This window comes from Poecilia latipinna, unplaced genomic scaffold (assembly GCF_001443285.1).
Source record: "Poecilia latipinna isolate Pla-1442-1.1 unplaced genomic scaffold, P_latipinna-1.0 Scaffold2735, whole genome shotgun sequence".
Lineage (NCBI taxonomy): Eukaryota > Metazoa > Chordata > Actinopteri > Cyprinodontiformes > Poeciliidae > Poecilia > Poecilia latipinna.
Window position 1 is genome coordinate 121,345 of NW_015115351.1, and position 17,312 is coordinate 138,656.

Genomic DNA, 17,312 nt, shown 5'->3' on the forward strand with positions numbered 1-17,312 from the left:
AATTACTTTGAACTGGAACGTATTTGTTGTGTGTTGTTGATTTTAAAGACAGCACTCCACAAAATGACAGATATGTATTTGATATGTTAAACACGAGTGACCAATAAAATACAAAATTATTTATGTGTGAGAGCTGAGTGTTTTTAACGTATAATTATCAAAGTTTTCAAAATAAAAGACTAAAAACAAGGAAATGCTATCAATCTCTGTCAATCTTTGTAGAGCTGGTGGTTGATTTTTTTTGGCCAATTTTACTCTCTGACATTATCTTGTAAACCTATGTGAGGAAAATGACATTGATGTTACTAAAAAATAATGAAAAATCAATTTTATGCAGATTATGTGGATGTATGAGTCTCATTGGTGTATTGACACATATATTGCATGGTTGACAAAGCAGTGTGTAAGCATCACTCCCGCCGTGGAAGCCATGTTTTCTTCCATCTATTCCTGTGTGGGGCCTCTCCGTCTCTGTTTCTGTGATTGTGGGATCAGTGGTAATCTCTGAAGAGGCGACCCACTGACATTTGCACCAGGATAACTCCACACACACACACACATACACACATGCACACAGCTGCAAGCAGCTGGCGTCTTCAGCGCGCAGATGTTCCAGTGGGATTTAATGTAACGTAACTATGCATTTATTGCATTTTTGTGTACTTGTTGACAGAGCAACGTGAGGACCACTTCCTACCAAGTTCCCTTAAAATCCCCAAGAGGGGACATTTAAAAAAGTGAAGACGTGCTTTTTAGTTCTCACTTTCGGAAAGCTCAAGGAGTATTTGCATATAATTTAACACTTGGATATTCTGGTTAAGACCTAATCTGGTATCAGGTTAGGTTAATAGATTATGTAAACAAAGGTCCTCACAAAGAACAGTGTGTGGGTTTGTGTGTCTGTGGCTAAAAGCGGCGACCGACTAAGAAGCTTTGTGATCCGCTGAGCTACATAGAATGAGTAAAACAGGAAGGAAAGGACAAAATATATTTTAAAAATTTCTTGACAACACAAAAATGTAAAAGAAGGCTAGGAAAATGGATTGAGTTCTTTACAAAAGAAAACCAGGAAAAGATTTGTGAATTTCAGCGAGAAAGCGGGATGAAGTGGAGGCAGAGAGGGAGAGGTTGGTAGATTAAGCTGGGTTAGAGAGGATTAGTGTCAGGTTGGGTTTGGTTGTAAACTAACCTCCATGTCAGTCACTTTTGGCTGCGGCTGACATGCTCACACTGCTGATTCACTCCGTCTCAAAGATCAAACCTTGAATCAACACGCTCAGGGAACCCAAACCAAAGGGAGAAAGGTACTTTGATGCTGTTGTCTGTGAGCTGACCACATGTAAGTACGTTTTTTTTTATGCGCTTAAATGCACAGATGAGACAAATACAAGCTAAACTGATTAACATTAGACCTAAAGTCTACTGCAGCTGTATTAATGTTGAATAGTGTACACAAATGTAGTTGTTTTTTTTAAATAAAATTAAGCATTTATTGTCTTTCTCAATAGATGAAATGCCAATGAATTGTTTAATTCAGTGTATTTTACACAAATGTGATCTCAAGGCACTTTACAAGGCAAATGGATCCACCTTATAGCCAGAAATATATAAACAAATCAATCCAGTCAGGTAGATGGGTTGGCTAATAACGATTGATGCAATATTGTCAAAAGAAGCCCACCTGATGGGGTCAGTGGCTTGGGAGTGACCCCTTCTTCTAAACAAACATGTTTAGAGCACGTTTCTAGAAAATGTAGAATAACCTGATAAATTAGCATAAAGCAGTGATTTTCTCGTCCTTTTCCAGGCCTTTCAAAAGCCCCACTATATTTTTTGTTAAATACCATCAATCAAACTTCAAATCACTGCTTGTTTTTATTTAACCTAAGTAGGGAGGCCCAGACTTTCCTCTTCCCAGCCACTTTGGCCAGCTCTTCAGAGGCAGCCCCAAGACGTTCCCAGGCCAAATTGGAAACATAGTTCCTCCAGCGTCTCCTAGGTCTTCCTGTGGGTCTCCTCTTCGTTGGACGTGCCCATAACACCTCAACTTGGAGGCATCCTAACCGGATGCCTGAGCCACCTCAGTTGATTCCTCTCGACATGGAGGAGCGGTGGCTCTACTCTGAGTCCCTCCTGAAGGACCAAGCTTCTCACCTGTTCTGTCAGTCACCACCCAAAGTTCATGACTGCAGATTAGGACAGGAACGTAGATCGACCGGTAAATCGAGAGCTTTGCCTTTTGACTCAGCTTTCCCTTCACTTCAACAGACCGGTACAGACACTGCTCCAATCTGCCTATCAATCTCCCGCTCCTTTTCTCCCTCATCCGTGAACAAGACCCTGAGATACTTAAACTCCTCCACTTGAGAACATGATTATACGTGCTTGTTTTACCACAGATACTGAAAGTGATAAGTATTAAGGCCAGCAGCTGCCTTCGGTCTGCCCACCTTAATTTGAGCTGCTTTAGTCTATTACAGAAAGCTCAGATGAGCCATCTGTCAACAGCTCCAGCCACAAACTGAAATCAAAACCAGCGACCAGAGTGATATCGGTAAAGTATTGACAAAAAAAACATTGATTAGGCTGTAGGACTGTCGAGCTGCTTCACATCAATTTCTTGACCTCACAAACAGCATTAATAGCATATCATAAACAATATGATACCTATTTAACATGTGATGTGTAAATACATAGTTTTAAGTTTGTATTATAAACAAATATGCTGACTACCTAGGGCATATTCAACTTGCTCAGTAATATTTCTCTGTAATGACGTTGTAATGTATTTTGTCTGGTTTCCTTACAGGAGAAATAGCAATTAATTCCTCTATGGTGGTTCTGGATGATCACCATGAGAGAAACTATGGAGGATGGTGAGAAAACAAACACACTAAGAGACACACAGCTCTATGTGACCTTCTATAGAGTCTGACATATCTGACCACTTTTGTCAATTACGACAAAAGTGGAGGTAACTCAACTTATGTCTGGGGTAGCATGTTTAGGTATAATTACAGCACCGTGGCATACATAGCAAAGATTTGCTCAAATATTTAATATAAATTAATGTTGTTTTTGTTTAAACCATATGACTGATAGTTGGTACCCTTATTGTTACTACTTTGCACAACACCCTATTGCATACATGGCAGTACATTTCTCTCTGGATTGGTTAGGGTCCTAGATACTTTATATTTTCTGCTGCTCACCCACCAGGCATGTTATGCGTAGGTCTGGGGAGTGACATGGCAACGAAAGGAGGTTGTTTTTGTTGTTCAGATATCAGTTTCTGTGTTAATTTGACCATATGTTTTCAATAATTGTGAAAACCCACTGACTTTTGGGTTTTGGCCACTGGGTTTTAGTTGAAAAATCTCCTGATATTTCAAAGAGCTCATGATACCATGCACTGTATCAAGTGTCCATCCAGCCAAGTTAGTCAGCCACTGGAAAGATAATCAGAGAACATTAATTCACTGATGCACACAAATGTTTTCTGGACAACTGAGTGGAGAAAAAAAGTCTTCTCTCTTATAGAGAACTTTCTTTCTGACACCAGAAAATCACAGCTGTTGTTCAGAAATTTTGGCATTACAATAATCAGTAGCATAGTGATGCTTCTAAGGTCTCTATTATGTTATGCTTTCAGGGGTCAGTGAAGTATTATCCAGCGTTGTGGAGGATGTTAGTGAAGCCGTCAACAGAAACATTAGTGGCTCTCAGCTTCTGCATGAACTACTGAGCGCTCCATGGCTCCGCGCCTTACTAAAGGTATTTCTATGGTTTAGCAAAGGATGTAACCTACTATGGAGCTGGGTAATTCTTATACAATTGCATGTTTTACCGCTTTAGATTTACGAGTGCCTGATGCAGTTCCAGAGATTGTCACCAAGTCCCCTTCTACCTTGTGCCTCTGGACTCTTATTTGAGGTGAGTAAGGGTGGATTCACACCAGCCCTGTTTACTTCAGTTTGATCGAACTCCAGTTTGTTAGCCTAGAAAGTCTGGTTTGTTTGGGGAGGTGGTAATATGCAGTCAAATTCTCCTGTGGACCAAAAACTTAAGTTTCAGTTCAGTTGAATTGAACTCTTGTGTTGTTTGAATGCATATGTGAATGCAAAGGGGACCTGAGACTGCGCCAAAAGCAGGAAGTGGACTAAAACGCTTGGAATTCTGGGTAAATATAGCAAGTGGGAGAAATTGGTTGTGGTCTTTGCCAACAACAAAAGGGAAGTCTTACAACCACTAAAATCTGATGCTACACCATTATTGTTTCCATTTAGAGAAGAAGAAAGGTTATTGTGTCATTTCCTTCAGTAGTTCTTGGTGTAGCGCCACCACAGGCGAGGGGGTGAACAGGTTTTTCGAAGGGTTTGGATTGTTTGACAGCTGAAAATGTAACAAATATTGCAACTTCTGTCCCCAGCAATTACAATAGGACAAAATGCAAAAACCATTAGTTAGGAGGAAATATATTCACATCATATTAATTCAGAATGTTGGGGAAATTTATGATTCACTATTCATCCATTTTCTTGCCTGTTTCGTCAGATCATGGCCATCATACAAAGAGCGCACCGTCCTTCAGCTGAAGCTCGTGAGCTCTACAACCTCCTCAGCTCACCACATGTCCAGGTTTGATCTTGGATTCCAGCAAATCTTCTCTACCCAAGTCATCGTTGATGTTGTCTGAGCATGTATGAATGTGTCCACTAGGCCCTCCTATCATCTCACGACAGCGTGGCGCAGTCAGACTATTTACCCGTCCTTTCTCCCCTGCCTGATGAGTTACCTGAGGACGAGGAGGCCATGAGGATCGTTTGTCTTGTAAAGAATAACCAACCTCTGGTGAGATAAAAGTGTTGTTTTACTTTTTTAAGACTCAGCAATTAAGCCTAATGATGGAAAAAATATGATTTTCAATGTTTAGTAGCTGATTTACTGACCTTTTTTTGTCATTTGTGATGTTATTTTAAGTTGTCAGATGTTCTTATAAAACCCTTTATAATCTAAATAAATTGGAATATTTCAACTGGATCACTACAAGATGACATAGTGATGAAGTAGTTTGTGAAATTTTAATTGTGAATTTAATTTATTTCATTAAGGGAACAATGCATATTAAGCAACATGAATCACGTAAATATGCCAGATTTAGCCAAACTTTCATCTGTAGTCCCCTACCAGGTTCATGGAAGGGATTAAAAAATTACACTTAACATCCATAACAACATACATGACCTATGATTTATGACAGATTTCAATCTATACCTAAAGTAGTGTAATTTACAGTAAACATTTAGAATGAAAATAAAAACAAGTCAAATCTGTAAGAAAAAAACATAAAAACATTTGTCAATATAGTGCCATTTTGATTATCTAATACCCATTACTTAACTGATTTGGTGAAACAGTTCAATAATGTAATATTTCTCTGGTGTAATGGTCGTGTATTCCAAGAATTTGAAGCCCAAACAGAAAATGACAACTTACCAAAAACCCTCTTAAAACCCTAAAAAATACTGAGTTTCTTCTTGTTCATGCTCCAAGCGTGAAAAGGGATACAGAAGTTCTGAAGACCGGGTCGGAGTGTGCCGTAGCCATTGGAGCAGCCTTCGTCGACTCACGTTGGAGCGCCTCATCCCCGCCAGGAGGGCGTGGTCTGGGGAGGAGCTCAGAATGGCCGAGAGCGAGGCCAGGCCTCTGCCTCTCCATGGAAATCTGCCCTGCCACTTTGTTCCCCGTTACGAGTCGATGGGAAGTTGTCGTTTATGTCCACAAAACGCAGAACTTTTGAAGCAAGGGCTCAACCACTCAGCTCCGGCTGTCTTGAATCCAGAAACATGTTCTGGTAAGAGAAGAACCGACCTGTGCATCGTCACCTAAGCCACAATGGTGGAGAATCATAATGAATCAACTCATCACTAGCCATCATCGCGTTCATCCAGTGCTCTTGGCATTAACCTTTCGCGATGTTAGTCCATCTTCATCTTTTAAATATCCCATAGGAACAACATCCATGCGTCTTTCACATCAAATGCCCACTCATACCTTTCATAATTTCCTTCATGGCAACATCAAACCTTGGAAAAGAAACATCACCTGAATCCACTGCCATGTTTTCTTGCACTTTCTAAACTTCTGTACTTTTCTTCTTTTGCTCTCACCTACTGGTATATTTCAGAGAGACTCATGCCCAACAAAGAGGACGATGCCTCTAGCGGAGGGAGCAGTGACGACTATTCTTACCCTCCCCCTCCAATCTCGGCCTACACTGTCAGTCTTCCCAACTCTCCCCTTATGTACAAAAAGGTTGCTCCAGGAGGTGAATCAAGGAGCATTCCTACTCCTTGTAGGGTCCACACAGCACCAGTCATTCCTGCTACTCAACCTTCTATGAGGCAACAAGGAGTCAGCACTCTCCCAAATCCTGTGAGGCATTGTCAAAAAGAGTCTTTAAGACCTTCGTGTATTATCAACTCTTCTCCACATCATGACAAACCACAGCAGCAACCACAGAAACATCATCAACCTCCTGAGTTTGACAAAATCTGCAGCATGGAGGAGCTCAGGACCACGGTTCAGACTGTGGCCAGCAGTATCGAACACAGTAGCCAGGATGTACGCCACCTGGAACAGAAAATGGTGGCGGCGACAGAAATGATCACGGATCGCGTCGAAGAAAACGTCCAGGCCCTCAATCTTCTTGCCGAGGTGGTCGATAAGCTTCAGGGGATCATCGTGGCCAGAAACCACCCCGAGACGTCTCCACCATGCAGGCCGAACCCGAACCAGCGGCCCACACTGCCGCCAAGAGTCTCCTCGTTATCTCCGGTGATGATCCACAAACCTCCCACGCCTTATCCACGGCTGCTCTCGCACTCCTCTGCTTCCTCCAGCTTTTCCTCCTCCTCCTCTTCTTCTTCTGCTGGTTCCTGTGCAGATGGTTTTGCAGGATACCACAGCCCACAGGGATTGCACGGAGGAAATAAATCCAGCAAGCGATCAGATGGTGCAGACCATAACGGACATGCTCGATTCCACAATGGAGCGGTCACAAGAGCGCAACAGGAAGACAAGCAGGACTGCAATATCACAGGCTGCTTGACAACGAGCAAGAAGAAGAAAAATAAGCAGCTACTTTAGAGATAACGTCTGCATCATCATTAGAAACAGACTAAAACTGATTTACCAGGCCTTTTCTTACAAATTCATATAGACTTTTTCATGGGACAAATTCAGACACAGTTTTGCATTTTAGTGGATCAGCCAAAGGAGATAAAAGGAAATTAAATGAAAGGTACAAAGAACTTTTATCTGCTTAATTTGATTTTCCTTTAAGATAAATTGTGACAATTGTTCCCATTTTCCCATCAAAACCATAATTTTATGCTGCTGTTCCATTTGGGGCTGAGCAATTTGGCTTAAAAATAAAATCTTCCTACCAAATCAAGTTTCTGATTTTAATTTAAAAAAGAAATGTCCCCACANCCNGTTATTTTCTTAAATAAATGGAATGAGAAATGACAGAAAATATTTTCAAAAACAAAAGCTTTTATTTCAATTATCCCTTTTTGCAGTTGACCTGAATTCAAAGACCAAATAAAAATATGCTTGTAAAACAAGATGGCGGCTCTGGGCAGATCTTACTCTTTCTTCAGAAGTCATTCTGATCATCATAGCTTTCTCCCACTAAACTGCTGGGCTTCCATCCTTTTCTATACTCCTGTCCCACAAGCTGTACTACAGTTGTTTCAGAAGGCATTACAGGTGAGTCATTTCTGTCTATCAGGGAGCGACTATAAGGAGGGACGAGGTGACAGGAGACATCTACATTGCCCGAGTGATTCATGGAGGACTGGCAGACCGCAGTGGTGAGATAAAACCTTTCACAGCTGTCTGAGACAGTGCTTGATAGGGTATTTGAGTGAAAAAGAACAAATATTTTCATTAGTTACTGCTGATTTCTGCTTCAGGACTCCTTCATCCTGGTGATCTTATAGTGGAGGTGAATGGCAACTCAGTGGTGGGGCTGGAACCAGAAAAAGTCATCCAGATACTGGTAGGTTTATCTGAAGTTTCAGAAAGAGCAGGAGCTTCTTAAAGAGACAGAGGCCCAATTTCAAGGTCAAATATGACTTAAAGTCAAACTTTCTTTAAGTCATATTTAATATATATTTTTAGCACAACTGAAGGGAATATAGTTACATGATTGTGCTATTGTGCCTGGAAAACACATTACTGGCCCTTTAATGCTTTTTCATTGTATTTTCTTTGTGCTACTCAAGTAAGTCAGTTTATGTTAAAAACGTATTTTCTATGCATTTCTTTTGCAAAAGGAAATTTGAATATTATGTTATTTGGCAGCATAAGACGGAGATTTTTAAAATTTACTAAAGCATTACACCAGTTACTGCATAATACCAGAAATCACACAGCAAAAGCTGAAGAAAACTTTATCTGATGTGGTATGACTAATTGATCTTTTTGTTGTCTTTTTTTATCACTTGGAATAATATCAATTGTGACTGAATCTGAGTTAATTGTTGTAAAAGTAAATAAATATTTATGTATTCCACCTATGCTGGATATAATTGACAATTCATTTAAATCAAATGCATCCAGTGAATTACATTTGTTTTTTCTGCTTGGTTTCCTTTTAACTTTTAATTTGTGGACAAATTTTATTGAATTTGGTGGTGGATTTAATTAGGTACTGTTATAAATGTTATTACATGTAGCTTAATAATAATTAGGAAGCAGCAGGAATCTTGAACTATCTACCATCATCTCTTCTTGTAAGTCATTTTAGATTTAATTTTGTAGATAGCAAATTTCTGAATCATTCCAGAAACGTCAGGTTATGATTAGTCTGTTCTATAAAGGTGTGCATATGTAGTCATTTTTCAGTCATATTAATTGTCCTGTCTGTGTTTCTCCCCGTCAGAACAGTTCGATTGGAACTATTCTGTTCAAAGTTATCCCGAGGTCAACGCAGGTCACCAGCAGCCAGAAGCCAGTAAGAAAAACCCTCCGCATTTTAGGTTTAACCTGAGTCTAAAGTAAGCATATAATATATAATAAAGCATCGACTCATTCATTTGAATTTAATAAGTTCAAGTACACATCAAATGTCTTGGAAAGGTGCGTGCAAAATATTTTCCAAAATGAGCTTTAAGGAAGTGGAGATCCAATAAAGTACGTCCACTTTGGGACCTGCAACCTCAGGAGATAAAGGGTTTAAAGTTAAAAATGTCATGTGTGTTGGTAAAACTTTAAGCCAATCAGGAAACAGTGCTGCCATCAGACAGGAAGTTGAAGGGCAAGAAATGTGGAGTAGAGCTGCAACTCTGGTTCAGATAACTTTACTTATACTTTATTTACACTTGTAGGTAATTTTATTCTGACTCAGCTGATTCTGTGGAATACTTACTCATTTTAAGCTTCACGTGGTTTTCAATGTTATTACTTTGTAAAACTAGTCAGTTACAGCAATATATTGATCCAATGGTCACTTAGCACAGCTGCTAATGATAAAATTTTATGTACGCTAGTTCAAAAGGTTAGTTTTTAATTTTATAGCATGTTCTTTCATGCTCTGTCTGTGATAATTAAACTAATTTTTCTTAAAATTTTAAATTTTTACCTCTAAACCAGTACTCATTAAATGCTGTCAAGTAGTTTTTTTTTAAATTACTTTTTAACCAACTTTTCTTACTATATAATCATCTAAAAGTACTTTGGACCTGCAGAAGACGAAATGCAGTGTTGCAACTTTTGAACAAAAAAAAAGAGAAAACATGCTAGCTCCATTTATTTTGAGTATCTATTTCTTGATTTTGGTGTCTGTCTTTAAGGTGTACATGAGGGCGATGGTGGACTACTGCCCCCTACAGGACTCCTCCATCCCGTGTCCGGATGCAGGAATGGCTTTCATTAGAGGCGACCTGCTGGAGGTGGTCGACCAATCAGACGCTCTGTGGTGGCAGGCCAGAAAGCTGCCCTGTGGCGCTTCCTTTGCTGGGCTAATTCCCTCCGCTAGCATGCTGAGGAGGTGACACACACTAACACACACATTAGAAGTTTGTATTGACTTCCATTCAGTGAGATATGCCTAACCCAAAACACTTACCTCAATCCTAGACAAAACTTAATTCACACCATATCTCTAAATCCAACCCTAACCCTCACATGCGTGACCCTTAACCCAAAAACAGCATTTTCCCTCATAGAGACCAAGAAAATGTCCTCAAAGGAGCAGTGGTCCCTGCAATCCCACATTGTAGACAGACATAGGTCCTCACCAGGACATAAAAACCAGGTTCACACACAGACACACACACACACAGAAACTTGCATACCTGCCAGCAGCTCAAACTGCCGCCAGAGGGAGCAATTTGTTCACAAATGTAAAAGAAAAAAACAAAATGTTTCTCTTTGTATTTTATTATCCACTTTTTTTGTTGAAAAGCCTATTGTTAGATTTCTAAGAAGAATCAAACATAATTCAATATTAACCCCTCTAATGTACAACTACTGTTTTTAAACTCTTTAACATATTTTCTTTTATTACAGTTTTACACACTACTCTTACGCTGATTGTAAATCTATACATTCTTAATTGATAATGCAGCAATTAGCTGCTCATTGTTTAATAACTCTATCACTGCTAGAGTTAGCGTTAGATTTACTTCATTGTCATTGCAGAAAGACACGACAGTGAATTTGGCAACAAAATGTCGTTGCTTGGCTACTGTAGTACACAGAAGAAATACTGAAAAACTATAAGTGTGACTTTAAATACAAATGCATATATACAAGTGTTACTGGTGCAGGTAAATAATAATAAAATAATAAAGTAAATGCTTTTTGGACTATAACATAAACACAAGCTGTCTTTTAATTCATACTTGCATGAAACTAGAATTATTTCTGCTTCTCACCACACAAAGATTACCAGAACTTAATTTTTCACTGCAGCATTGCCACTACTTTGGCTCATTTTTAATCTCCATCATGTGGCTCTCTGTCATGGCTTTAAATAGATTTGTCCTTGTTGAGTGCAGGATTTCTACTTGAGAACTGTTTGCTGCTTGCAGCTGTAATTATTTCGCTGTTCATCTCTCTATTTTTGTCTTCACAGTAAACACAAGGAGCAGTGGTGGTGTCATCCATCCCAGGTTCACTCATGCATCAGACCTTGTGAGAATATTTATCATTATCTCTCAGTTCATCTAGGTTTATCTTGCTGCGTTTCCATTAATCATTTAATCGCGCAATTTGGCATTTAGAAAATAAATTCACTTAATGAAAACACAGTGAGATGGCTTGATCAGATGGTTTTATCGGTCGTATTGGAATTGGTTCATCTCTCAAAACTGCAACGGAAACACTTTTTTTTGCATCACACGTGTCATGTGTGTCAAACTTGATGTTGCCACTGGTGAAAACCACGAAGAAGACAACAGGAAGTAGTTGGAGGTTGATGGCATGGGATGCTTTTAATGACTTATCACATTAACAAACTTATTCACATGTGATTTTAATTGCATTTCGTATTTAATGGAAACACAACAATTGTGAAATTTTATTTCTTTTACATCAGTGGACCATTGACACTTATTTTGCACAGTTACTGAGACATCCAGGCATTTCAGGGCTCCATTCAATGTGTCTCCGTCGTTTCTCATCAGCTGATCTCGAGCATCTGACTCATAAATGTACAGTTTCAAACTGCAGTCTGACAGATTGATAGCAGCTACCGTAGTACTGCTATCAAGTTAGCTAGCTGTTTATTGTCTGATTTATCTTTTCTCTGTATCTCTAAAAAAGCGACAAACCTTCTACCTGTGACAGTAGTCTTGATCAACTTTGATCCCACTGTTATAGGTTTTGCATTGCAAAGTCATAGTTCTTGCAAACAGTCTACATGATTATGAAATCAACAGTGAAAAAAATTCAAATAACGCTCCGCAAACTGGTGTAATCAGGACACAAGTCCTATTGTGAAGTGGATACAGAAATTGTGTATATCCCTTTAACCAACTTACCATTTATTGTCTTTCTGTGAAGTCTAACAGCCCTTTGAAGGTTGTAAAACCAAAGTTTTTATTGTCTCCATTGTCTATCATTTGTAAACACATAATACAGATATAATTAACAATGATCTAGTGGTTTTCTTCATATTTCTGCCTGTGTCACATTTAAACAGCTGTTTGTTTCCCTCCCTGCCTACTGAAGACAGCCTGGCTGATAACGGTGAGTGACACACCCAATAACACAGTTACTACAATGTCTGCTGCGCTGCAGTGTCTAAGGGAAGCGTATTTTTACCTACTTGCTTGAGACATTAGCTGAACCATCAGGCTGAAGTGTTCGTCCTCATACAATTCCAGATTTCTCACGGTTTGTTGTTTGCCATTAAATATTTATCAAAACAAGCCAACATGGTGTATTATTTGAAATTGACAAATGTCTTTCTCACGACACATAAGAGTTGAAACTGGATATTTATATAATGCGTAAACAGACACAATGAGTCCAAATGTTTCCTGTTAAAATCAACACTTTTTTTTCTATTTGCTAAACGTCAGACAGAAAAAAAATCATTTTTAAATCAAACTTCTTGTAGCTTTCTTTAAAGTCAGAAATTTACAAATGTTTCCTCATTTTTTGGGTAGAATTTTCTTTTAAAATTCTAGCTAAACTTTAATTAGCCAGAATTTTGGCCCATTTCTCCTGATAAATTTCCCGTTTCTCCTGTGATTAATCCGATTACATGATCTAATGGATTAACAATCACAGGTGCGTCTCTATTTAGCTCAAATGTTGTGAATGAATCTCTGAAGCTGACAAAGCTTTGACATTAAAAAATGGGCTTTGACTATTTTTTGGTATGTAAGCTGCAAAATTAGAAAATAAAGTGAAAATAAATCTATTTCTATTTTAGCATTTATTAAATAAAACTATTTTGGCAGAAAAAGATCTAAAAAAGAAAAGACTTATTCTGATATCTGGTTTCAACTGTATGTGTCGCAATTGATCCATGTAAATAAACTGAAGAATTTTAGTGTTTATTTAGTATAATACTGTTAGTTACTTTTAAAAGTCACTTCAGTAATCATTTTAACCCCACGTTGGTCTGGATCTCTTTCTGACATTGTTTAAAATAATCACAGCCTGATGATCTGTTGTTATTCTTTCAAAATGCTTCTTGATTTCATCATCTAGTCACCAATGCGTTGTGTTGACGCGTTGCTGTGAGGAAACACAGTTTAACTTTTATTTTCTGTGGTTTTCAGACGAGGATCTAACGCACGCTGACGGCAAACGGATCCTAACAGGTAACAACAGCAGTCTGATACAGTTTGATGCACTGAAAACTGACTCCTACTAAAGAAAACGTGTTTCTCCTTCCCGCAGATATGGAAAAAAATAAAGAAATAAACTTTGGTGGGTAAGTTTGTCCAGAACAGTAGTAGCTTCTCTAGTTGAGATAGATTTAAATTCCTTAGTAATTCAGATTTTCTCATTTTTATCCCTGTAGAGTTGATCTGTGGAGTTGATTTGTGTCTGTAAACGAATAAAGCCAGAAATATCTGGGAATTAATCAATTAAAAACAAAGTTGTCCAATATAGCGTGACGCAGATGTTAACTTAACAAGTTTGGAATTTTATTTATTTAAGACAACAAGTTAGCTAGAATATTATAATAACCCTTTAACTAGATTAATTTTTATTTTATAAATTCAGTTTTTCTTATTGTAAACAATAAATGATTTCTGACAAGAGATTGAAGACTAAATGTTTCTTTTCCTCAGATGAGGAAGACTCAGACATTACTGAAGGGATTTACCTGGGTAAGTCGCCTTCTTCCTGCATCCACAACAAAATTAACCTCTGGTTATTATTAGGACTTTGTTTTCAGTCAATTCATAAAATAAGGTATATATGTCATATATGTCAAAATATGTAAGATTTTGTGTTTTTTACAGTATATTTGGTTCTAATAGTAACATAATAAAAAGATGACATTTTTAATCTAATAATAATAATAATAATAATAATAATAATAATAAATCACAGTCATTAAAGCTAAAAGACATATTTTCCTCTAAACATGGTCAAACTTAATACCATGTTATCAAGTTGTATTAATAGCATAAAAACCAGATTGAATGTTGTTATTTTTAGTCAAAAACATGAAAGTACTTTTTTCCCGTCAGCTGGCTTCCGCCGGAGTTTCCGCCTTTGGAGGAGGACGTCCTACAGGAGGAGGCGGCAGTCCTGCACCTCCTGCTCGCCCAGCAGCAGCGCCCTGTCCTCCCCGTATGAGGAGGTGGCGTTGTACCAGCGCCTCCCGCAGGAGAACCACCGCCTCATCATCCTCATCGGTGAGAGAAGACCTGGCCCAATTCATAACCAAACGTTGCCATTCTGTCCCTCCCTACTTCTGTTTCTTACCCACAAAGTATCTCATGTTCATGTACTAAACCACACCAGTTTATTTTTCTTCATAGCTAAATAAACACTGTGCCATTAAAAAGAGGAGGCGGCGGCAGTGACGCCTCCCTCCACTGATTTCTTCTTTTTGCTTTTTATGTTGCGCTCAGACATTTTAGATCATCCAACAAACAAAAAGTTAGTCAGAAATGCAAAAGTATCTGTGTGTCCTCCTGAAACAGGAGCTTCAGGAGTTGGAGTCAATGAGCTGAGGAAGAGACTCATCAAACTGAACCCGTCGACCTTCCAGGGACCCGTACCGCGTATGTGAGCTCAAGTTTAACAGCTTTTCTCTGTTTTTACAGTATTAAGAGAAACGGATGAAAAGCAAAAAAAGAAAATTATGTTTTTATTGATCCTGGAATTTAATATAATGTTCATAGCTCTATGCTTTCTGTGTTTTGGTTTATGAGACTTTGGGGATTAAAAATAACTAAATGAAGCAGTTCAGCTGAGCCTAAATTGAACTGAATAATAATTTATATATCCCCAATATAAATAAGACATGAGTAATTTCTCATCACTGACATTTCAATATGAAAAATGATGCCAGGTAATGCCGTAGTTATCTAATTTGTACAAGAAATACATACTTTTCTAAGACATATTTATCAAGTAATTCTACTAAATCAAAATGTGTTTGATACCAAAACAAGGTATTTAATTTTTTAAATTGTTGGCAGTGTTCTGCTCTTCACTACGAGTCTCATGAAGACCACAAATTATGTTAAAGATGCACAGAAGTGAATTTGACTCCAAAATTTAATACAGCAATAATAATTCAGGAAAAAGTGAATTGGCATTTTAACCTTAAAGAGACCAGAGAGAAAGCAGAGATTTTAAACATCATAAAACCATAAAGAAATAAAGCTGGAAAACCATTTTATTGTTCTATCCACACCATGAATGACTGACGACACACTGTGTTCTTACAGACACAACCCGTCCAATAAAAGAAGGGGAGCAGGCGGGTAGAGAGTACCACTTTGTCACCAAGGAGCTGTTTGAGTATATGGTCTGCAACCACAGGTGGGGATATTCTACTTAAACCCTTTGGTTAAAGTTTTGTATCATTTATCTCTGACTTTGCGCACCACTTGCCATACACTGAGTTTTGCTCTATTTTCAGATTTGTAGAATATGGGGAGAGTAAGAGCCACCTGTATGGAACCAGCATCGATGCTATTGATGAGGTGGTAAAACGAGGACGGATGTGCATCATCGATGTTGAACCACCTGTGAGTAGACAGATAGACAGATAGAGACAGACAGACAGATAGATAGCTAGACAGACAGCTAACTTGACAAATAGACAGCTAGCTAGGAAGCTATGTACAGTAAAAGAAAACAGTAGAAAAAATATAAAGAAAAAGTTAGGAATCTTCAGAATAAAGACAAGTTAGAGTGAGTATAGCTGTGTAATTTAAATAAAGAATCTGAAATAGATCCAAAGAGTAAAGAGTCGTAAACAGCAGCAGTGCAAATGGCAGCAGCGTCTGATCTAGTAGACAGTTGGATTTACAGGCTGATGAAAACAAAATACGCAGAACAATTATAGACGATGCTCATTTACGTCATAAACCGTATCTTCGCATGTAAAATCCAGCAGACGATGATTATCATCATGTCTGTTATGCAGCGAGATGGAAGTTAGGATGAATGATTTCCTATGTCGTGACAAGCGGAGCTGATTTCGTTTCCGCTTCTATCCTACGTGATTCTCAGGGCATCCATCTGTTGCGGTTAAGAAACCTGAAGCCGTACGTGATTTTCATCAAAGCGCCGAGCCCAGAAACACTGAGACAGACTCGGAGAAACGCCAGAATCATCACCAGCTACGCCGTCAACAGGGCGTTCACAGTAAGAGCCCCCATGTGTTTCATTCCTACTGGAATAGAGCAGCATTGCAACGTATGTCAAAGAAGTAAGAAGTGAAAGATTTCCTTTTCTTTTGACCCAGGAGGAAGACTTTTTGGAGCTGGAGGACACGTCCCAGCTTATCGAGGCCAAATACAAACAGTATTTTGACAACGTGGTGGTGAATGACGACCTGCAGGACGCCTGCATGCAGCTCTGCTCCATCATCCAGCAGGCGCAGAACGAGCCTCAGTGGATCCCAGTCAGCTGGCTGCAAGGAGAGGAGTAGACCAGGAGAGGAAGAGGAGCTAATGAATTAAATATGGAGAGAAGACGGGCAAATGATGGCGGTGTAGTGGATGATGTCTCACCAAAGCTTACACACGGTGCATGGGTAGTATCTTTATGTATTAATATTATAACAGTTTCATTAAATAAACGACTTTTTTCTTAGTCTCCACTCCACCAACATCTACATGTCTGCTGGGTTGTTCCTCTTCATCTCTGATGCTGAGTTACTGAAGTATCAGCACTTAATTAACAAGATAAACAACCCAAAATGAAATCTAAAGATTTGAAGGGAATTCTGAAAGCGTTGGGCAATGAACGCTGGATTTAGTAGTTGTTGAAAGATTTAACTTTACCAGAAAGCCTCTATAGAAGAGGAGGAAAGATGCACTCTACTTCAGATCTCTAAATACCTGCCTTAACTTTAGGAAGACCTTGGGGAATGACCCCAACATGGATGTTACACACTGCTCACATATTCTTTAAAAAATCACTATGATTTGTTAAACAGTTGTTTCTTTACATAGGGAAACAAAAGGGCACAGAGAGAGGAAAAACTACTAATCAATGGAACAAGATGAGACAGACATGAACATAAATACAGAAAGTAGGTCAAAGTAGGGCATTGAAATGAAGACCTACAAATGAAACTCTGAGACAAA

At 38.7% G+C, this 17,312-nt stretch overlaps 1 protein-coding gene across 5 annotated transcripts; it reads left to right on the top strand.

The window, feature by feature from the left end:
• The first annotated feature begins 812 nt into the window (after positions 1–812).
• LOC106938971 (MAGUK p55 subfamily member 4-like) lies at positions 813–16,835 on the top strand. 5 transcript variants are annotated; one of them, XM_015021188.1, is made up of 21 exons: positions 1,007–1,339; positions 2,810–2,876; positions 3,653–3,774; positions 3,856–3,933; positions 4,555–4,638; positions 4,720–4,851; positions 7,796–7,877; positions 7,980–8,065; positions 8,951–9,022; positions 9,861–10,057; positions 11,147–11,205; positions 12,244–12,261; positions 13,305–13,346; positions 13,426–13,455; positions 13,824–13,862; positions 14,229–14,396; positions 14,688–14,768; positions 15,441–15,534; positions 15,635–15,743; positions 16,231–16,365; positions 16,466–16,835. In XM_015021188.1, the coding sequence occupies exons 2-21, from the start codon at positions 2,846–2,848 to the stop codon at positions 16,649–16,651; spliced, it is 1,845 nt and encodes a 614-aa protein (XP_014876674.1). In that variant the 5' UTR covers positions 1,007–1,339; positions 2,810–2,845; the 3' UTR covers positions 16,652–16,835. The 5 variants fall into 5 exon arrangements, 4 of the variants coding, with proteins under 4 accessions (XP_014876674.1, XP_014876673.1, XP_014876675.1 ...); XM_015021187.1 differs by having other exon boundaries at positions 1,007–1,304; positions 2,471–2,876; XM_015021189.1 differs by having other exon boundaries at positions 1,007–1,304.
• The last annotated feature ends 477 nt before the right edge of the window (positions 16,836–17,312 follow it).

What these genes read in the sequence shown, in the direction of transcription:
- LOC106938971 (XM_015021188.1), top strand. Translation starts at nt 2,846, where the DNA reads ATGATCACCATGAGAGAAACTATGGAGGATG. An exon ending in CCTCTGGACTCTTATTTGAG is followed by an intron (nt 3,934 to 4,554) that starts GTGAGTAAGGGT and finishes CTGTTTCGTCAG; the next exon opens with ATCATGGCCATCATACAAAG. An exon ending in CCGCCTCATCATCCTCATCG is followed by an intron (nt 14,397 to 14,687) that starts GTGAGAGAAGAC and finishes CTCCTGAAACAG; the next exon opens with GAGCTTCAGGAGTTGGAGTC.